Raw genomic sequence first — 22,996 nt, forward strand, 5'->3', positions numbered from 1 at the left:
ATGGTATTAAGAACAAAAAAATGGCTTCTAATTCTGGTAGCTGGTATAAAATAAAGAGAGACTTGACTTGGGATGGTGAACACAGTAAACAATATACAGAGGATATATAATAGAATTGTATACCTGAAACTTATATAATTTTATTAACCAATGTCACTCCAGTAAATTCAATAAACAAAAAATAAAAATAAAATAAATGAAAAAATCCTCTGCCTTACTTTTTGGATAACCATGTTTGTGTCACCTTTCAGACTTGGAAAAGAACAGTTACTTGCTGAGGAGGAGGAGGGGGATTTGAAGGAAGTAACTGATTTGAAGAAAGTAGCCGCTCAGTTATTGCAGCAAGAGCAAAAGAACAGGTATTTTTTTTTTTTTTTGGTAATGTGATTTAAATAGGCAAATTTTATATTTATCAAATCTGATTATTTAAAGATTATCCAATAAAGTATATGAAGTTTCCAGTAAAAAATAGGGCTATTTTAAGATTTATTTGAAGAGACTAATGCTAAAAGACAGTAGGAAATACTTAAGAGGAAAATGTAAAGTTACATATACAATTAAGAGAACATACTCACATTGTCATTTTATTTAATCATTGCTTAAGTATCTCTTTTTTATCCCTGTGTGCAAGATACTAATTGATTATTTGTTGATACTCGTTTTAGTTCACAATAGCATTAGATACATGATAAGCATTTTTTATGTCTATATCATAAGTATATAGTGTGCTTTTTATCAGATTCCTAATTACTTGGGATATATGTAAATGTCTTACAAATGAATTGAATTATATAATGGGTGATTAAATCAGCATGATAATTTGAGGGTCACAGATTCACTTTGGTCTCTTCGTTGGTCAGCTAACATTTCTCCCTCTGGCTAGCCTGTCACCAGGTGCTTATGTTTGGCAATGACAAAGACATTGTGTGAGTGAAATAAAATCAGTGGAAGCCCTTTTTTTCAATTACAGTTTATACTCAACATTTTTTTTTATTAGTTTCAGGTGTATAGCATAGTGGTTAGACAATTGTATACTTTACAGAGTGTTCTTGCCACCCCCGATATTAGCAGTACACATCTGGCACCATACACAGTTAATACAATATTATTGACTATATTTCCTATGCTGTACTTAAAATACTCATGACTATTTTGTAAGTCTCAATCTGTACTTTTCTATCCCTTCACCCTTTCCACCCAGTCCCCCAACCACTCTGCTCTCTGGCAAACATCAGTCTGTTCTCTGTATATATGAGTCTGTTTCTGTTTTGCTTGCTCATTTATATTGTTGTGTAGATTCCAAATATAAGTGAAGTCATGTGGTATGTGGCTTTCTGTGGCTGCCTTATTTCTTTTTTTTTTTAATTAATTTATTTACTTTTTAAATACATTTGTCTCTGCCTTCCCCCCACCTCTTTCCCTTGCCCCCTCCCACCTTCCCTCCCTCAGCTCTTCCCCTTTGGTTTTGTCCATGAGTCCTTGCTATCTGTTCCTTGACTTTCCCCTTCCCTTCCCTTTCCCTGCCCCCCCTTCCCTCTTGTCTCTGTTGATTTCTTTTCCTTTCAGTGTTGCTGGTCATATTTTCCTTGCTTCTTTGCATTGTTGGTTAGGTTCCGCTTATAGGTGAGATCATATGGTATTTGTCTTTCGCCCCCTGGCTTATTACGCTTAGCATGATGCTCTCCAGTTCCATCCATGCTGTCGCAAAGTTTAGTACTTCTTTTTTCTTTCTGCTGCGTAGTATTCCATTGTGTATATGTACCATAATTTTTTGATCCAGTCATCTACTGATGGGCATTTAGGTTGCTTCCAACACTTGGCTATTGTAAATTGTGCTGCTATGAACATTGGGGTGCATAGGTTCTTTTGTATTGGCGTTTTGGTGTTCTCAGGGTATAGTCCCAGCAGGGGAATCACTGGATCAAAAGGCAGTTCCATTTTCAGCTTTCTGAGGAAATTCCACACTGCTTTCCAGAGTGGCTGCACCAGTCTGCATTCCCACCAACAGTGGACTAGAGTTCCCTTTTCTCCACAGCCTCGCCAGCACCTGTTGTTTGTGGATCTGTTTATGATGGCCATTCTGACCGGTGTGAGGTGGTACCTCATGGTGGTTTTCATCTGCATTTCTCTGATGGCTAGTGATGCAGAGCATCCTTTCAAATGCCTCTGGGCCCTCTGTATCTCCTCCTTAGAAAAGCATCTGCCCAGGTCCTTTGTCCATTTTTTGACTGGATCATTTGTCTTCTTGGAGTAAAGTCGAGTGAGTTCTTTGTATATCTTGGAGATCAAACCTCTATCTGATGTATCATTAGCAAATATATTTTCCCAAATGGTTGGCTCCCTTTTCATTTTGCTGATGTTTTCTTTCGCCGTGCAGAAGCTTCTTATTTTGATGAGGTCCCACTTGTTTATTCTTTCCTTTATGTCCCTTGCTTTAGGAGACATATCAGTGAGAAAATTGCTGCGTAGGATATCTGAGAGTTTCCTGCCAATGTTCTCCTCTAGGACTTTGATGGTGTTGCAACTTATATTTAAGTCTTTTATCCATCTTGAGTTTATTTTTGTATATGTTGTCAGCTGATGATCCAATTTCAATTTTTTGCATGTAGCCATCCAGCTCTCCCAACACCATTTGTTGAAGAGGCTGTTATTGCCCCATTTTATGCTTCTGCCCCCTTTGTCGAATATTAGATGTCCATAGAGACCTGGGCTTATTTCTGGGCTTTCTATTCTGTTCCACTGGTCTATGGGTCTGTTCTTGTGCCAGTACCAGATTGTTTTCAGTATAGTGGCTTTGTAGTAGAGTTTGATGTCCGGTATTGTGATCCCTCCTACTTTGTGTTTCTTTCTCAAAATTGCTGCGGCTATTCGAGGTCGTTTATGGTTCCATATAAATTTTTGAAATGTCTGTTCTATTTCTGTGAAATACGTCATTGGTATCTTAATAGGGATTGCGTTGAATCTATAGATTGCTTTTGGTAGTATGGACATTTTAAGGAAATTAATTCTTCCAATCCATGTGCACGGTATATGCTTCCATTTATTTGTGTCTTCCTTAATTTCTTTTTTCAATGTTGCTTAGTTTTCTGCATACAGGTCTTTTGTGTCTTTGGTTAAATTTATCCCTAGGTACTTTATCTTTTTTCGTGCTATATCGAATGGTATATTTTTCCTGATTTCTTCTTCTTCTATCGCATTGCTGGTGTACAAAAACGCCTTTCATTTCTGAATGTTGACTTTGTATCCTGCTGTTTTGCCAAATTCACTTATTAGGTTGAGGAGTTTTTTGGTAGAGTCTACAGGGTTCTCTATGTACACTATCATGTCATCTGCAAACAATGATAGTTTTACTTCCTCCTTTCCTATTTGGATGCCTTTTATCTCTTTCTCTTGTCTGACCGCTGTGGCTAGGACTTCCACTACGATGTTGAAAAGAAGCGGTGAGAGCGGACATCCTTGTCGTGTTCCCGATCTTAGTGGGAAAGCTTTCAGTTTTTGCCCGTTGAGTATGATATTGGCTATAGGTTTTTCATATATGGCCTTTATTACGTTGAGGAATGCCCCATTTATTCCCATTTTGCTGAGTGTTTTGATCATAAATGGGTGCTGTACCTTGTCAAATGCTTTTTCTGCATCTATCGAGATGATCATGTGGTTTTTGTCTTTTCTTTGATTTATGTGGTGTATCACGTTTACTGATTTGCGTATATTGAACCATCCCTGCATCCCTGGGATGAATCCCACTTGATCGTGATGGATAATCTTTTGAATGTATTGCTGGATGCGGTTTGCCAATATTTTGTTGAGGATTTTAGCATCTATGTTCATCAGCGAAATTGGCCTGTAGTTTTCTTTCTTTGTAGGGTCTTTATCTGGTTTTGGGATCAGGGTGATGCTGGCCTCATAGAAGGAGTCTGGCAGTCTTCCCTCCTCTTGGATTTTTTGGAATAGTCTGAGAAGGACAGGGGTTAGCTCTTCCTTAAATGTTTTGTAAAATTCTCCTGGGAAACCGTCTGGCCCTGGGCTTTTGTGTGCTGGGAGTTTCTTGATTACTGCTTCAATTTCCACAACTGTTATCGGTCTGTTCAAGCTTTCTGTTTCTTCCTCCTTCAGTATTGGAAGAATATACTTTTCTAAAAATTTGTCCATTTCATCAAGATTTTCAAATTTCTTGGCATATAATTGTTCATAATAGTTTCTGATAATCATTTGTATTTCTGTGGTATCAGTTGTTATTTCTCCTCTTTCATTTCTGATATTATTAATTTGGGTCCTCTCCCTTTTTTTCTTGATGAGTCTGCTTAAAGGTTTGTCCACTTTATGAATCTTTTCAAAGAACCAGCTTCTGGATTGGTTGATCCTCTGAATTGTTCTTTTCGTCTCTATGTCATTCAGTTCTGCTCTAATCTTGACTATTTCCTTCCTTCTACTTGCTCTGGGATTTATTTGTTGTTGTTTCTCCAGTTCTTCAAGTTGTAGTGTTAGATCTTTTATTTGAAATGTTTCTATCTTTTTAAGGTAAGCCTGTATTGCTATGAACTTCCCTCTTAGGACCGCCTTTGCTGTGTCCCATAGGTTTTGGACAGTTGTCTGTTCATTTTCATTTGTTTCCAGAAATTTTTTGATTTCTTCTCTTATCTCATTATTGACCCATTCATTGTTTAATAGTGTACTGTTCAGTCTCCATGAGTTTCCAAGTTTTTGAAGTTTCTCTTTGAGTTTGATTTCGAGTTTCAAGGCCTTGTGGTCTGAGAAAAAGTTTGGTATTATTTCAATTTTCCTGAATTTACTGAGGCTTGCTTTGTGTCCTATCATGTGGTCTATCTTTGAAAAACTGCCATGAGCATTTGAAAAGAATGTGTATTTTTCTTCTTTGGGATGTAAGATTCTATATATGTCAGTTAAGTCTCTTTGATTCAGTGTTTCATTCAGCGCCACGATATGTTTATTAATGTTTTGTTTGGAAGATCTGTCCATTTTTGACAGTGGGGTGTTGAAATCCTCTACTATCAGTGTGTTGCTATCTATATCTTTTTTGAAGTCATCCAACAATTTCCTTATAAACTTGGGGGCTCCTATATTGGGAGCATATAAGTTTACAATGTTGATGTCTTCTTGATAGATTCTTCCTTTAAGTATGATAAAGTGCCCCTCTGGGTCTCTCTTTATGGCCTTTGCTTTGAAATCGACTTTGTCTGATACAAGTATGGCAACGCCAGCCTTTTTCTCATGTCCATTTGCTTGGAATATTATTTTCCATCCCTTTACTTTCAATCTGTGTAGGTCTTTTGCTCTGAGGTGGGTCTCTTGTAGGCAGCATATGTGTGGGTCATGTTTTCTTATCCATTCAGCTACCCTGTGTCTTTTGATTGGGGCATTTAGTCCATTCACATTGAGAGATATTACTGATAGAAACTTACTCATCTTTTCTCTTTGTACTTGTGTTCCTCTCTGTCTCATTCTTTTCCTTCATCTGCTTACACCAGTCCCCTTAGCATATCTTGGAGTGCTGGTTTGGTAGAGATGTATTCTTTTAGCTTTCTTTTGTCTGGGAAACTCCGTATTTCTCCTTCTATTTTAATGGAGAGCCTAGCTGGGTAGAGCAGCCTTGGCTGTAGGCCCTTGCTTTTCATGGCTTGGAATATTTGTTGCCATTCCCTTCTGGCTTGTAGTGTTTCTGTTGAGAAGTCAGCTCCTAGGCGTATCGGGGCCCCCTTGTATGTTACTTTCTCCTTCTCCCTTGCTGCCTTGAGGATTCTCTCTTTGTCTTTGACATTTGCCATTTTAATGATGATGTGTCTTGGAGTGGACCTCCTTGGGTCCTTCTTGAGTGGGGTCCTCTGTGCCTCCTGGATCCCTGAGAGCCTTTCTCTCCTCAAATTAGGGAAATTTTCCATCATTACTTTTTCGAGGAGGTTCTCTATTCCTTGCTCCTCTTCTTCTCCTTCTGGTATCCCTATTATACGGATATTATTGCGTTTCAGGTTGTCCTGCATTTCCCTAAATGCTTCTTCATTCTTTTTGAGCCGTTTTTCCATTTCTTGTTCTTTGTGGGAGCTTTTTTCTACCTTGTCCTCGATCTCACTGATTCGATCCTCAGCTTCATCCAGCCTGCTTTGGATTCCTTCTACTGTGTTCTTCAATTCAGAAATGGTATTCTTCATATCCTCTTGTGTCTTCTTGATAGTTTCTATGTCCTTTTCCAGGCTGATATAGTTTGCTGTAAGATCCTGATAGTTTCTCTGCAGTTTCTCATAGTTCTCTTTGAGCTGGCTGAGCTCATTGAGCTTCCTTAGAACCATTGTTTTAAATTCCATATCTGATAGTTCCCTTGCCTCTATTTCATTGAGCTCTCTCTGTGGGGAGTCCCCTTTTCCACTCATTTGGGGAGAACTTCTTTTTCTTCCCATTTTTGTGAGAGTCTGTTAAGTATTTTTGTCCTTTACTTTTCTTTCTGGGCTTGCCTCTGATGCTGTCAGTTGTTGACCCTATAGGGCCTTGGGTTGTTTGTTTGAGCCTTTCAGGAGTCTAATGCCTGTGCCTGACTCCTGCTTGGAGCAGCTCTGTGACCCCTTCGGTCAGGGCTGGGCTATTTTTTGGGATCTCTCTGCGCTCTCACGAGAGCTCCTTGAGCGCGTTCCCAGCGCGGCAGGGTCCCCCACCTGCCTGGGCTCGCATGTGTTTGCCCCAGACCAGGGGGCTTATTCGCGACCTCCCGTGCTCATCTGGCCTCCCTGGCACGCGAGCTTCGCGGCACTGGTCCGTTTAGGGTTTTCTATTGTGTGTTTTCCCCGCTTTTGGCTCTTTGGGTGCCTTTTGGCTCGTTGGGTGCGTTGCTTGCCCTCGCCAAATGGGGACTACGGAAATGGGAGGAAATCAGCTCTAGGACTCTCCGGTTAATCCTGTTTCTGGTCTCTCCTCCAGGGACTTTGGGAAGCTCTACTTATTTTGTGGGCTGCTCCGCAATCGCGGCGGGTAGGTCAATTTACGCCTGCCCTTGCCCCTCTGTGCAATCCCTCGCAGGCCGTATGGGTGCCAGTCCGTGTGAGGCCTTGCCGGCAGGTGCAAGCATTCGCCAGCCCGCGTGGGTCACACACACGCTCGCCAACTCTCGCCAGTCACTCGGCGCAAGTGTGTGCGCCTGCTCTGGGTGTTTTGGGAGTTTCTATGTTTGCTTTTCGGCTTTTGGCTCTTTGGGGGTGTGGCCTCTTCCCTCGCAATGGAGACTACGGCAAGGAGAAGGAGTCGGGACTCCCCGGTTCCTCCTCCCATTCTTTCCCCAGTGCCTCCGTTTCTAGTCTCCCCTTAGGGGCCTCTGGGCAGTTCTGTGACCCCTTCGGCCGAGGATCCAACCCCTGTGCGGACTGCGTTTCAATTGCAGGCAGTCTGGTTCATGCGCGCCCCGCTTCTGCCTCTTTGGGGTCGCGCCTTTCCAGCCCACAACGGAGACTAGCGAACGGGGAGGGAGTCGGCACTCCCCGGTTCCTCCTCCCGTTCTTTCCCCAACGCCTCCGTCTCCAGTCTCTCCTCAAGGCTCTCCCAGCCAGTCTGCACTCAGCCCCGTAGCTCACAGGTGTACAAGCTGTGTGCGGAGCGCAGAAAAGGCAGGTTAATTGATTCCCTTATGCCTGAGGGAGATGGTAGCTGCAGAGTGGGAGGTGCGTTATCAACCGGGCTCCACCAGCTGCAGTGTCAGTTCTCTTCACATAGTTTTCCTCTCCAGTCTTTTCCCAGGCACCAGCCCACCCTGCTGCCGCCTGTACCCAGCGATCAAGGAGGGTGGCTGCCGCTGCAACTTTTGCGTTTGCCCTTTAAATGTCTTTTTGCATCCCCAGCCACCTGTCTCTGGCAGAGAGCGCCCCTAAGCTTTTTGGGGTTGCGTTTTGTCTGTATTTTCTCGGCTTTAGCGGCTGTAGTTTAGGGGTTCCTGTTTTTGATTCAGACCCCGTTCTTCTCGGGGGGACGCTAACTGGCCGTTTCAATGTCCCTCTGGTGCCAGTACCCGTGCGCACCCAGCCCACCCTCTCGAGCCTCCACCGCAATTCTCACCCGTTGGGATGTGTGAGAGTCGAATCCACTGTCCGCGGCACCAAGGCTCCTCTCCCACTATCGCTCCACTGCTTTCCAGGTGATTACTCCATTATTTAGTTGCAATTCCAGTTTGGTTTTGGGAGGAGGTCAGCGTGACTCCCTTTCACTCCTCCGCCATCTTTTTTCTTCTCTGTGGCTGACTTATTTCACTTAACATAAACGCTCTGGTCCATCCATGCTGTAGCAAGCATTACGATTTCATTATTTTTTATGACCAAGTAATATTCCACAGTATATGCATACCAATTTTTCTTAATCTACTCTCCTATTGATGGACTCTGGGGTTGCTTCCATTTATTAAGTATTATAAATAATGTTGCAGTGAACCTAGGGGTGCTTATGTCCTTTCAAATTCGTGCTTTGGTTTTCTTTGGATATATACCCATAAGTGGAATCTTGGGGTCATAAGGCAGTTCCAGTTTTTAATTTTTTTTGAGATACCTCCATACTGTTTTCCGTAGTGACTGCACTGCATTCCCACCGAAAGTGCACTAGGGTTCCCTTTTCTCCACATCCTCACCAACACTTACTGTTCATGGATTTATTGAGGATTGCCATTCTGACAGGTGTGTGTTGATATCTCATTGTAGTTCTGATTTGTGTTTTTCTGGTGATTAGTGATATTGAGCATCTTTTCATATGTCTGTTATCCATCTGTACGTCCTCTTTGGAGAAGTGTCTTCAGGCCTGCTGTCTGTTTTTTAATTGGATTGTTTGTTTGTTTGTTTGTTTTGGTGTTGACTTATCTGAGTTCATTATACATTTTGGATATTAACCCCTTATCAGATGTATCATTGTCGGATATGTTTTCCCATTCAGTGGGTTGTCTTTTCATTTTGTTGATGGGTTCCTTTGCTGTGCAAAATCTTTTTATTTTGATGTAGTCCCATTTGTTCATTTTTTCTTGTTTCCCTTGCCCGAGGAGATATATCAGAAAAAATATTGCCAAAGGAAAGGTCCTAGATTTTACTGTCTGTGTTTTCTCCTAAGAATTTTATTGTTTTGAGACTTACTTTTAAGTCTAATCCATTTTGAGTTTATTCTTATATATGGTGAAAGAAAGTTGTCTAGTTTTAGTTTTTGCATGTATCTGTCCAATTTTCCCAACACTGTTTATTGAAATGAATGTCTTTACCCCTTTGTATGTTCTTGCTTATTTGTCAAGTATTAATTGACCATATTGGCATGGACTTATTTCTGGGCTCTCCAGTAGCATGCTGTTTTGGTTACTATTGTCTTGCAGTACAGTTTGATATCAGGTGGTGTGATACCTCTAACTTTCTTTATTTTTTGTGAACATTTCTATGGCTATTTGGTTTCTTTTGTAGTTCCATATAAGTTTTTGCATTCTTAGTTCTATGTCTATGAAATACGCCATTTGTATATTGATAAGAATTGTGTTGAATCTATAGATTGCTTTGGGTAGTATGGGCATTTTAATGATGTTAATTCTTCCTATCTATGAGCATGTTATATACTTATATTTATTTGTATCTTTTTCAATTTCTTTGTTCAATGTCATATAATTTTCTCAGTAGAGTTCTTTTACCTCCTTGGTTAAATTTATTCTCAGGCTTTATTTTTTTTTTTTTGAGACAATTGGAAATGAAGTGGTCTTCTTATTTTCTCTTTCCAATAGTTTATTATTGGTGTATAAACATGCAACTGATTTCTGAATATTTGTATCCTACTAACTTACTGAATTTATTGATCAATTCTAGTAGTTTTTTGTGGACTCTTTAGGGTTCTATTTAGTATCATGTCATCTGATAATGACAAATAATGACAGTTTTACTTATTCCTTTCCTATTTGGATGCCTCTTATTCTTTCTTCTTGGTCTGATTTTTGTGGCTAGTTCTTCCATTACTATGCCGACCAAGAATGGTGAAAGTGGACATCCTCGTCCTATTCCTGGTCTTAAGTAAGACAATTCTAACTTTTCCACGTTGACTATGATGTCACCTGTAGGTTTACCATACATAACCTTTATTATGTTGAGATATGTTCCTTCTATTCCCATTTTCCTCAGAGTTTTTTTATCATAAATGGGTGTCGGATTTTGTCAGATGCTTTTTCTACATCTATTGATATAATCATATGGTTGTTATTCTTTATTTTGTTTACACTGTGTATCACGTTTATTGATTTGTGAATATTATACCAACCTTGCATCCACAGGATAAATCTCACTTGATCACGGTGTATGATCTTTATAATGTATTTCTGGATCTAGTTTGCTAATATTTTGTTGATGATTTTTGCATGTATATTCATCAAGGATATTGGCCTACAAGTTTCTCTCTTTGTTGTATCTTTATCTGGTTTTGGAATTAGGGTAATGCTGTCTTTGTAAAATGAGCTCGGGAGTCTGCGATCTCAAGAAACCTCTTGAGATTTTTGGAATAGTTTGAGAAGGAGAGGTGTTAGTTCTCAGAATGTTTGGTAAAATTCACGTTGAAGTCATGTGGTCCAGGACTTTTGTTTGCTGGGAGTTTTTGATTACTGCTTCAATTTCATTTCTTTTTTTTTTGAGTTAAAAAACTTATAAAAAAGTTTTATTAAAAAACGTATAAAAGAAAATGTATAACAAAATGTTATTAAGAATCGACTATATAACCGTTCCTACCAAGTCATAGGGGCACCATGTCCATAGATAATTAAGATGTGGTCCCTGGCCTTAATGTCATACAGAACTTTGGCCTGAGTAGGGAAGCGATCTGGGGAAGCCAAGGGGGAGGCCTGGGTTTGTGAGGAATGAATACTCCACAGTGAAAGAACTTATCACAGCAGCTGAACACACTAGGAATCACAAATTAGCCAAACTCTGTTTCCAGTTTTTAGCATTAAGAAGACACTAATTTTGAGATGAATCTCTTCCTCTAAAATATCCCATTATGTATAAAAATATTAATTCCTATGTGTTCAAGTGGACAAATTTGAATCGTCATGAGAAAATTTTATTTCATGCTTAACCAGTTGGCTTTATTTGAAAACAATGGAAAGTAGTACATTGAACACAGGATATATTAAAAATATACTTTATTTTTGTCTTCCACTCTTCTTTTAAAACGTATTTAGTGGGATAGTTTTTCCCCATCTCTGGACCATCACTAGGGCAGGGCCCCAAGATTATGGGGCTTGCTCTTGGATTATTATATTTCTTTTTTTTTTTTTTTACTTTTGTTTTTTTTTTGTTTTTTTTTAATTAATTTATTTACTTTTTAAATACATTTGTCTCTGCCTTCCCCCCACCTCTTTCCCTTGCCCCCTCCCACCTTCCCTCCCTCAGCTCTTCCCCTTCGGTTTTGTCCATGAGTCCTTGCTATATGTTCCTTGACTTTCCCCTGCCATTCCTTTTCCCCGCTCCCCCTCCCTCCTTCCCTCTTGTCTCTGTTGATTTCTTTTCCTTTCAGTGTTGCTGGTCTTATTTTCCTTGCATCTTTGTATTGTTGGTTAGGTTCCATTTCTAGGTGAGATCATATGGTATTTGTCTTTCGCCCCCTAGCTTATTTAGCTTAGCATAATGCTCTCCAATTCCATCCATGCTGACACGAAGATTAGTAGTTCTTTTTTTCTTTCTGCTGCATAGTATTCCATTGTGTATATGTACCATAATTTTTGATCCAATCATCTACTGATGGGCATTTAGGTTGCTTCCAACACTTGGCTATTGTAAATTGTGCTGCTATGAACATTGGGGTGCATAGGTTCTTTTGTATTGGCATTTTGGTATTCTTAGGGTATAGTCCCAGCAGGGGAATCACTGGATCAAAAGGCAGTTCCATTTTCAGCTTTTTGAGGAAATTCCACACTGCTTTCCACAGTGGCTGCAGCAGTCTGCATTCCCACCAACAGTGTACTAGGGTTCCCTTTTCTCCACAGCCTCGCCAGCACCTGTTGTTTGTGGATCTGTTTATGATGGCCATTCTGATCACAGTGAGAGGGTACCTCATGGTGGATTTGATCTGCATTTCTCTGATGGCTAGTGATGCCGAGCATCCTCTCAAATGCCTCTGGGCCCTCTGTATCTCTTCCTTGGAAAAGCGTCTGCCCAGGTTCTTTGCCCATTTTTTGATTGGATCGTTTGTCTTCTTGGAGTGGAGTCGAGTGAGTTCTCTATATATCTTGGAGATCAAACCTCTATCTGATGTATCACTAGCGAATATATTTTTCCATATGGTTGGCTCCCTTTTCATTTTGCTGATGTTTTGTTTAGCCGTGCAGAAGCTTCTTATTTTGATGAGGTCCCACTTGTTTATACTTTCTATTATGTCCCTTCATTTAGGAGACATATCAGTGAAAAAATTGCTGCATGGGATATCTGAGAGTTTCCTGCCGATGTTCTCCTCTAGGACTTTTATGGTGTTGCGACTTATATTTAGGTTTTTTATCCATCTTGAGTTTATTTTTATGTATGGTGTCAGCTGATGATCCAATTTCAATTTTTTGCATGTAGCCGTCCAGCTCTCCCAAAACCATTTGTTGAAGAGGCTATTATTGCTCCATTTTATGCTTCTGAACCCTTTCTCAAATATTAGATGCCCATATAGACCTGGGCTTCTTTCTGGGCTTTCTTTTCTGTTCCACTGGTCTATGGATTTGTTCTTGTGCCAGTACCAGATTGTTTTGAGTATACTGGCTTTGTAGTACAGTTTGATGTCCAGTATTGTGATCCCTCCTACTTTGTTTTTCTTCCTCAAAATGCTGAGGCTATTCGGGGTCGTTTATGGTTCCATATAAAGTTTTGAAATGTCTGTTCTATTTCTGTGAAATATGTCATTGGTATCTTAATAGGGATTGCGTTGAATCTATAAATTGCTTTGGGTAGTATGGACATTTTGATGATATTAATTCTTCCAATCCATGAGCACGGTATATGCTTCCATTTATTTGTGTCTTCCTTAATTTCTTTCTTCAATGTTGTATAGTTTTCTGCGTACAGGTCTTTTCCCTCCTTGGTTAAATTTATTCCTAGGTACTTTATTTTTCTTGATGCTATATCGAATGATATTTTTTTTCTGATTTCTTCTTCTATTTCATTTCTGGTGTACAAAAATGCTTTTGATTTCTGAATATTGACTTCGTATCCTTCTGGTTTGCCAAATTCACTTATTAGGTTGAGGAGTTTTTTGGTAGAGTCTACAGGGTTTTCTATGTACACTATCATGTCATCTGCAAACAATGATAGTTTTACTTCCTCCTTTCCTGTTTGAATGACTTTATTTCTTTTTCTTGTCTGACTGCTGTGGCTAAGACTTCCAATACCATGTAGAAAAGAGGTGGTGAAAGCGGACATCCTTGTCGTGTTCCCGATTGTAGTGGGAAAGTTTTTAGTTGTTGCCCATTAACTATAATATTGGCTGTAGGTTTTTCATATATGTCCTTTATTACGTTGAGGAATGCCCCATTTCTTCCGATTTTGCTGAGTGTTTTGATCATAAATGGGTGCTGTACCTTATCTAATGCTTTTTCTGCGTCTATCGAGATGATCATGTGGTTTTTGTCTTTTCTTTTATTTATGTGATGTATCACGTTTACTAATTTGTGCATATTGAACCATCCCTGCATCCCTGGGATGAATCCCACTTGATCATGGTGGGTAATCTTTTGAATGTATTGCTGGATGCGGTTTGCCAATATTTTGTTGAGGATTTTAGCATCTATGTTCATGAGAGAAATGGGCCTGTGGTTTTCTTTCTTTGTAGTGTCTTTATCTGGTTTTGGGATCAGGGTGATGCTGGCCTCATAGAAAGAGTCTGGGAGTCTTCCCTCCTCTTGGATTTTTTGGAATAGTCTGAGAAGGACAGGGGTTAGCTCTTCCTTAAATATTTTGTAAAGTTCTCCTGTGAAACTGTCCGGCCCTGGGCTCTTGTGTGCAGGAGTTTTTTGATTACTGCTTCAATTTCCCCAGCTGTTACCGGTCTGTTCAAGCTTTCTGTTTCTTCCTCCTTCAGCGTTCGAAGATTATACTGTTCTAAAAATTTGTCCACTTTATCAAGATTTTCAAATTTCTTGGCATATAATTGTTCGTAGTAGTTTCTGACGATCCTTTCTGTTTCTGTGGTATCAGTTGTTATTTCTCCTCTTTCATTTCTGATATTATTAATTTGGGTCCTCTCCCTTTTTTTCTTGATGAGTCTGCTTAAAGGTTTGTCCACTTTATGAATCTTTTCAAAGAACCAGCTTCTGGATTGGTTGATCCTCTGAATTGTTCTTTTCGTCTTTATGTCATTCAGTTTGCTCTAATCTTGACTATTTCCTTCCTTCTGCTTGCTCTGGGATTTATTTGTTGTTGTTTTTCCAGTTCTTGAAGTTGTAGTGTTAGGACTTTATTTGAAATCTTTGTATCTTTTTTAGGTAAGCCTGTATTGCTATGAACTTCCCTCTCAGGACTGCCTTTGCTCTGTCCCATAGGTTTTGGTCTGTTGTCTGTTCATTTTCATTTGTTTCCAGAATTTTTTTTATTTCTTCTCTTATGTCATTATTGGCCCATTCATTGTTTAATAGTGTGCTGTTCAGTCTCCATGAGTTTGCAAGTTTTTGAAGTTTCTCTTTGAGGTTGATTTCTAATTTCAAGCCCTTGTCGTCTGAGAAAAAGTTTGGTATTATTTCAATTTTCCTGAATATGCTGAGGTTTTCTTTGTGTCCTACCATGTGGTCTGTCTTTGACAAACTGCCATGAGCATTTGAAAAGATGTGTATTTTTCTTCCTTGGGATGTAAGGTTCTATATATGTCAGTTAAGTCTCTTTGATTCAGTGTGTCATTCAGTGCCACAATATGTTTATTAATGTTTTGTTTGGAAGATCTGTCCATTTTTGACAGTGGGGTGTTGAAATCCCCTACTATTAGTGTGTTGCTGTCTATATCTTTTTTAAAATCTTTGAACAATTACCTTATAAACTTGGGGGCTCCTATATTGGGAGCATATAAGTTTATAATGTTTATGTCTTCTTGATAGATTCTTCCTTTAAGTATTATAAAGTGCCCCTTTGGGTCTCTTTTTATGGCCTTTGCTTTGAAATCTACTTTGTCTGTTACAAGTATGGCAACCCCGGCCTATTTCTCATGCCCATTTGCTTGGAATATTTTTTTCCATCCCTTTACTTTCAATCTGTGTAGGTCTCTTGCTCTGAGGTGGGTCTCTTGTAGGCAGCATATGTGTGGGTCATGTTTTCTTATCCATTCAGATACCCTGTGTCTTTTGATTGGGGCATTTATTCCACTCACATTGAGAGATATTACTGATAGAAACTTACTCATCTTTTCTCTTTGTACCTGTGTTCCTCTGTCTCTCATTTTTTCCTTCATCTTCTTAAACCAGACCCCCTTAGCATATCTTGGAGTGCTCGTTTGTTAGAGATATATTCTTTTAGCCTTCTCTTGTCTCGGAATCTCTGTATTTCCGCTTCTATTTTAATAGAGAGCCTAGCTGGGTAGAACAACCTTCGCTGTAGGCCCTTGCTTCTCATGACTTGGAGTATTTGTTGCCATTCCCTTCTGGACTGTAGTGTTTCTGTTGAGAAGTCAGCTCCTAGGCGTATCGGGGCCCCCTTGTATGTTACTTTCTCCTTCTCCCTTGCTGCTTTAAGGAGTCTCTCATTGTGTTTGATAGTTGCCATTTTAATGATGATGTGTCTTGGAGTGGACCTCTTTGAGTCCCTCTTGAGTGGGGTCCTCTGTGCCTCCTGGATCCCTGAGAGCCTTTCTCTCCTCAAATTAGGGAAATTTTCCATCATTACTTCTTTGAGGAGGTTTTCTATCCCTTGCTCCTCCTCTTCTCCTTCTGGTATCCCTCTTTTGCGGAGATTTTTGCGTTTCAGGTTGTCCTGCATTTTCCTCAATGCCTCTTCATTCTTTTTGAGTCATTTTTCCATTTCTTGTTTGTTCTGGAAGTTGTGTTCTACATTATCCTCCATCTCACTGATTCGATCCTCAGCTTCATCCAACCTGCTTTGGATTCCTTCTACTGTGTTCTTCAATTCAGAAATGGTATTCTTCATATCCTCTTGTGTCTTCTTGATAGTTTCTATGTCCTTTTCCAGGCTGATATAGTTTGCTGTAAGATCCTGATAGTTTCTCTGCAGTTTCTCATAGTTCTCTTTGAGCTGGCTGAGCTCATTGAGCTTCCTTAGAACCATTGTTTTGAATTCCATATCTGATAGTTCCCTTGCCTCTATTTCATTTAGCTCTCTGTGTGGGGAATCCCCTTTTCCACTCATTTGGGGGCAACTTCTTTTTCTTCCCATTTTTGTGAGAGTCCGTTAAGGAATTTACTTATTTTTTATTTATTTTTGCTTCTGCTTCAATTGGCCTGTCTAGATTTCCTGACTTTGTGGATTAAACTTTTATGGTTGTAGGTTGGTGTTTTTATTTATTTATTTATTTATTTATTTATTTATTTATTTATTTATTTATTTATTTTCTCCTTTACTTTTCTTTCTGGGCCTGCCTCAGATGATGTTAGTTGTTGACCCTATATGAGTTTGGGTTGTTTGTTTGAGCTTTCCAGGAGTCTACGGGTCTGTATCTGACTCCTGCTTGGGGCAGCTCTGTGACCCCTTTGGTTAAGGCTGGAGTATTTTTTGGGATCGCTCTGCACTCTCACGCTGGCTCCTTGATTGGGCTCCCCGGCCTGGCTGGATATCCCGCCCGCCTGGGCTCGCGTGTGCTTGCCCCAGCCCAGGCGGCTTATTCGCGACCTCGCTTACTCATCCAGCCCCTCTGGCCCGCGAGCTCCCTGGCACTGGTCAGTTTAGGGTCTTCTATTGTGTGTTTTCCCCGCTTTTTGCTCTTTGGGTGCATTGCTTGTCCTCGCCAAATGGGGACTACGGAAATAGGAGGAATTCAGCTCCAGGACTCTCTGGTCAATCCTGTCTCTGGTCTCTCCTCCAGGGACTCTGGGCAATTCTGTGACCCCTTCGGCCTAGATCTACTAACTTTGTGAGCAATCGCGGGCGGGGCGGGTCAATTTAAGCCTGCCCTTGCTGCTCTGTGCACTCCCTCGCAGGCCCTATAGGTGCCAATCTGTGGGAGGCCTTGCCAGCCGGGTGCAAGCGTTCGCCAGCTCGCGCGGGTCACACACACGCTGGCCAACCATCGCCGGCCTCTCAGTGCAGGTGTGCGCACCTGCACTCGATGTTTTTGGGGTGTCTATGTGTGCTTTTCCACTTTTGGCTCTTTGTGGGTGTGGCCTCTTCCCGCGCAATGGAGACTACGGCAAGGAGAAGGAGTCGGGACTCCCCGATTCCTCCTCCCATTCTTTTCCCAATGCCTCTGTTTCTAGTCTCTCCTCGGGGGTGTCTGTGCAGTTCTGTGACCCCTTCGGCCAAAGATCCACCACCTGTGCAGCCTACGTTTCAATCGCAGGCAGTCTGGTTCCTGTGCTCCACTCTTCTGCCTCTTTGGGGTCGCGCCTTTCCAGCCCACAATGGAGACTACAGAACGGGGAGGGAGTCGGGACTCCCCGGTTCCTCCTCCTATTCTTTCCCCAACGCCTTCGTCTCCAGTGTCTCCTCAAGGCTCTCCCTGCCAGTCTGCACTCAGCCCCGTAGCTCACACGCTTACAAGCTGTGTGCGGAGGGCACAAAAGGCAGGTTAATTGATTCCCTTATGCCTGAGCGAGATGGTAGCTGCAGGGTGGGAGGTGCGTTATCACCCGGGCTCCACTGGCCCCCCTGTCAGTTCTCTTCACAAAGTTTTCCTCACCAGTCTTTTCCCAGGCACCAGCCCACCCTGCTGCCACCTCTACCCAGCGATCAAGGAGGGTGGCTGCCGCTGCAACTTTTGCGTTTGCCCTTTAAATGTCTCTTTGCATCCCCAGCCACCTGTCTCTGGCAGAGAGCGCCCCTATGCTTTTTGGGGTTGCGTTTTTCTGTATTTTCTTGGCTTTAGCTGCTGTAGTTTAGGGGTTCCTGTTTAGGAATCAGACCCCGTTCTTCTCGGGGGAAACTAACTGGCCGTTTCAATGTCCCTCTTGTGCTAGTGCCCCTGGGCACCCAGCCCACCCTCTTGAGCCTCCACCACACTTCTCACCCGTTGGGATGTGTGAGAGTTGAATCCACTGTCTGTCTGCGGCTCCAAGGCTCCTCTCCCACTATCGTTCCATTGTTTTCCAGGTGATTACTCCACTATTTAGTCGCAATTCCAGTTTGTTCTTGGGAGGGCGTCAGCGTGACTCCCATTCACTCCTCCCTCTTCTTTAATCTCTCAATTTCATTTCTTATAATCTGTTCAGATATTTTTATTTTTCCTGATTTAATTTTGGAAGATTTTATGTTTCTAAGAATTTATCAATTGTTTTACAGATTTTTCAATTTTTTGGCATACCGTTGTTTGTAGTATTTCCTTACAATCTTTTATTTCTGTGGAGTCAGTTGTCACTTCTCTTTCATTTCTGATTTTATTTATTTGGGTCTGTGTCTTTTTTCTTTATGAGTACTGTTAAAGTTTTGTCAGTCTTGTTTATCTTTTCAAAGAACCAGCTTTTGGTTTCTTTGATCATTTTGTATTGCTTTTTTAGCCTCTATGTTATTTACTTCCATTCTAATCTTTATTAGTTCTTTCTGTCTACTCAGCTTTGGGTTTGTTTGTTGTATTTTTTGTAGTTTTTTGAGGTGTAAGTTTAGATTGATTATTTAATATTTTTCTTGTGTTTTTAATTTAGGCCTGTAATGCTGTGAATTTTCCACTTAAGATTGTTTTTGCTGTGTACTGAAGGTTTTAGGTTGTGTTTTCATTTTCATTTGTCTCAAGGTAGCTTTTGATCTCTTTGTTTTTTCTTTTTCTTTTTGTTTTTTTGATTTTTTCTTCATCTCATTGTTACCCCATTCATTGTTTAGTAACATGTTATTTAGCCTCCATGTGTTTGTGATTTTCAGTTTTTCTCTGTAATTGATTTTTAGTTTCATACCATTGTGGTTGGAAAAACTGATTACTATGATTCCAAACTTATTAAATTATTGAGACTTGGGTTGTGTCCTAACATGTGGTCTATCCTAGGAAATATTCCATGTGCACTTGAAAAGAATGTATATTCTGCTTCTTTGAGGTGAAATGCTTTGAAGATATCAATTAAATGTATCTGGTCTAGTTTATCTTTTAAGGCTGCTGCTTCCTTGTTGTCAGAAGTCTGGAAGATCTATCCGTTCAAGCCAGTGGGGTGTTAAAGTCCCTTTCTGTGACTGTATTACTCTCAGTCTCTCCCTTTATGTCCATTAAGATTTGCTTTACATATTTAGGTGCTCCTGTGGTGGATACATAAATGTTTACAAGGGTTACATCCACTTGTTGGATTGATCCCTTCATCATATGTAATGTCCTTCTCTGTCTCTTATTATAGCCTTTGTATTAGTCTATTTTGTCTGGTATAAGTACTTCTACCCTAGCTTTTTCCTTCATTTCTCTTTGCATGATACATCTTTTCCTATCCCTTTAATTTTAGTCTGTGTGTATCTTTCAATCTGAGATGGGTCTTATTTTCTTATTCAGCTACCTTATGCCTTTTGATTGGAGCATTTAGTCCATTTACATTTAAGATGATTGATTACTGATAGGTATGCATTTATTCCCGTTTTATTCTTTATAACCATGTTCTTTTTTTCTTCCTCTTCTTAAAGAAGTCCCTTTAATATTTCTTGTAATACTGGTTTGGTGGTAAGAAACTTTTTTAGCTTTTTCTTTTCTAGGAGGCTCTTTATCTCCCCTTCCATTTTGACTGGTAACCTGGCTGTGTGGAATAGTCTTCATTGTTGATCCTTACTTTCCATCACTTTGAATATTTTGTGCCCATCTTTTCTGGCCTGAAATGTTTTTGTTGAGAAATCAGCTAGTAGTTTTATGGGCACTCCCTTGTAGGTACTAAGTTTCTTTCTCTTGCTGCTTTTAAGATTCTTTCTTTGTTTCTAACCTTTGGCATTTTAATTATGATGTGTCTTGGCATGGGCCTCTTTGAGTTTATCTTGTTTGGGACTTTCAGTGCCTCTTGGGCTTGTGTAATCTTTTCCTTTACCAAGTTAGAAAAATTTTCAGTCATCATTTCTTCAAATAGGTTCAGTCTCTTGCTCTCTCTCTTCTCCTCTGGAACCCTATTATGTGGATGTTGTTATGCTTCATAAGGTAACAACTGAGATCCCTTAGACTACTCTCATTAAAAAAAAATTTTTTTTTCTGTTTTCATTGAGTGTTTTCTGCTACCTTTCCTTCCAAATTGCTGATTCATTCCCCTGCTTCATCTAGGAATCTTTTGATTCGTCTAGTATATTCATTTTCTGATACTGTATTCTTTATTTCTGCCTGTTTCTTTTTTATAGTTTTTATGTTCTTTTTTATGATGCTGAAGTTCTCACTAAGTTCCTGTAGCAACCTTATAACCATTGTTTTGGACTCTGGGAGCTTGCTTGCCTCCATTTCATTCAGTTCTTTTCTGGGGGATTTCTCCTGTTCTTTCATTTGGGGTATGCTTTTTTATGTCCCCATTTTGGCTGCATCTTTGTATTTGTTTCTGTTAGGTAGATCTGCTATGTCTCCCATTCTTCATATGGTGATCCTATTTGGTATGTATGTGTGGGGCTCAGTAGCCCAGTTTCACTGATCACAGAAGCAGGGTTCTCCAGGAGTTTCCCTTGTGTGAGTTATCTGAGCCCTGTTGCTGTATTTGAGTCTTGATTGCTGTTGGCAATCCTTAGGATGGCTGACTGGAAGCATTGGCCCTGACCACAGTGTATCAGCTGCTACAAAGGTGCTAACCACACAAAGTAGAATATGCCCCAGCATGTTGTGGTACCTGCCAACACGTCCCTTTGGATATGCCACTTGTGGAATTGGTTGGGTCTTGCTCTGATGTTGTCAGAAGCTCGTCACTAGGTGTTTTGGTTCTGGGGCCTTTTAAGAGGGACTTCAGAGCAGGTCAGTATCAGATGGTATTGCCCTGGGCAGTGTGGCTTAGTTGGTTGGTCATCATCCCACAAACTGAAAAGTTGCCAGTTCGATTGTTGGTTAGGGTACATGCCTGTGTTGTAGGTTTGGTACCTGGTCAGAGTGTCTATAGAAGGCAGCTGTTCCATATTTCCCTCTCACATTGATGTTTCTTTCCCTCTCTTACTCCCTCCCTTCCCCTCTCTGTAAAACCAAAGATAAAATAGAATTAAAAAAATAGCAGACACTGTCTGTAACTGTCCCTGGGCAGCCTGTTTGCAGCTAGAAAGGGATCCACAGTTTGTGGGTGCCTTTGGCTGGCTTGGGGATGCATGGGAAGGAGCAAGCTGTGCATCCAAGGACACCTTTCACCAGCACTGAGCCTGAGGCCAGGTCAGCAAAAGTCTCAAGGAACCCCGAGATCCACTTCTCTCTTCCTCCTCCTGCCGCTGCCTATTAGGCTCAGTCACTGAAAGCGCCTCTGGTAGTATGCAAGATGCATGAGGTAGGTTCTCAGTGAGTCACCAGGGAGAGGAGAATTGTGTTGACTAGGTTAATACTGTTTAAAACCTGGTGTCAGTGTTTGGTCTGAGGCCAATCAGCAAAAGTCCCAAAGTACTCCAAGGCCAGGTGCCACCCCCAGGTGCTCACAGACCTTTCCTGTGGGGTGGGGTCTCAGGAAGTCATCAGGAAGAGGCCATCAGAGTTTATCATGGCCCTAACAGACCAAGATTTGGCCTTGTGAAGGGAGGACCCTGAACCGGAATGGTGGTGCAGGTCTGGTGTGTGAAGGAAAAATTGCCCCCAGCCTAGGGCCACAGAACCCAGTCTGTCCTGGAGTCAGGCAGGTGTGGCTCGTGGGTATCCTGTGGGGTGCGGCACTCTGTGTTGGTTAGGGTCGCAGGAAGGAGGGGAATGGTCCCTGCCCCAGAGCCACACAACTCAGTTTCTGACAACACTTGGGGCTCATGCAGCTGATTTTTCCAAAGGGTGTTAGTTCTGTGTGTAGCGGGGAGTGGCACAGGGATTTGGGAGGGTAGGGCTATTCCATTCCCACAGGTCGATACCATAAGGAAGGGAGTGCACCACCCTGGAAGGATGACATCTATGGGTTATGTGGGAGAGAGACTCAGCACAGGACCCTGGCAGTTGTCCCTCACCTCTCTCCCTGGTGCCACACAACCCAGTCTCTCCTCACATGACTCTAGTCCACTCTGAGCCACCCTCCCTCCACTGGAGCCCAGGATGAGTGGCTGTGTATGAGAGTTTGTGTAGTGGGCATTTGGGTTTCTAGCAGACTCTATCTCTGTGGTGGACAAGTCTAGAAGGAAATGTTCTAGATGCTCTTGAGGGTCAGCTCTTATTGCCATCTTCATGTACTGAGAGTACTACATTTATAATTTTGGAATAATAAAGATTATTTATTTGAGATATGGGTAGAGAAATGGCTGAAATACTTTTTTTACTTTAAATAAATTTAATACATTTTTAAAAAGGAACATTATAGGGAAGACCTAATAGGAGTAGGTAACAAAGGATTATAAGCATTGTGATAAAAGCTTGTTTTTGATGTGAATATTGTTGCTCAGTCCAACCTAAAATAAAAAAAAAAACATCTGATGTGTTTTTTGTTTTGAGAAAATTAAAATAATTATTTTGATACATTTTACATTGATAACTAGTAGGTATTTTACCTCACTTGTTACAAACAATAAATTTTTATGGATCGCTTAACCATGTTTTGGGATGTTTGAAATATAATTATATTGATATCTGCTTAAATATGCTTTGAAAAATAATTACCATTAAAAGATATCAAATGACAAATGTGTAGTTTAGGGGCTACTGTTTTTTAATAGTCACTAATATTTTTTGCACAGCTACTACGTTTATAGAATTAAAAACTGTACTGGAGAATATTGCTCACCTTTATTTGTTCTTTATCTAATGTATCCTTATTCCCAGTTCATATTTTTCTTTTATAATAACT

General features: G+C 40.8%; 1 protein-coding gene across 2 annotated transcripts in view; it reads left to right on the forward strand.

Annotated features, from left to right (window-relative positions):
* The window catches only part of LRCH2 (leucine rich repeats and calponin homology domain containing 2), a 122,354-nt gene that overhangs the window by 53,740 nt on the left and 45,618 nt on the right, over positions 1–22,996 (forward strand). For both annotated transcript variants that reach the window (XM_054580403.1, XM_054580404.1), the window contains exon 11: positions 252–359. In XM_054580403.1, coding sequence (XP_054436378.1) covers positions 252–359 — 108 coding nt within the window. The remainder of the gene's footprint in view (positions 1–251; positions 360–22,996) is intronic.

Source organism: Pteronotus mesoamericanus, unplaced genomic scaffold (assembly GCF_021234165.1).
Source record: "Pteronotus mesoamericanus isolate MK-2021 breed Mesoamerican mustached bat unplaced genomic scaffold, CSHL_Meso_final contig_58, whole genome shotgun sequence".
In the NCBI taxonomy this organism is placed as follows: Eukaryota; Metazoa; Chordata; class Mammalia; order Chiroptera; family Mormoopidae; genus Pteronotus; species Pteronotus mesoamericanus.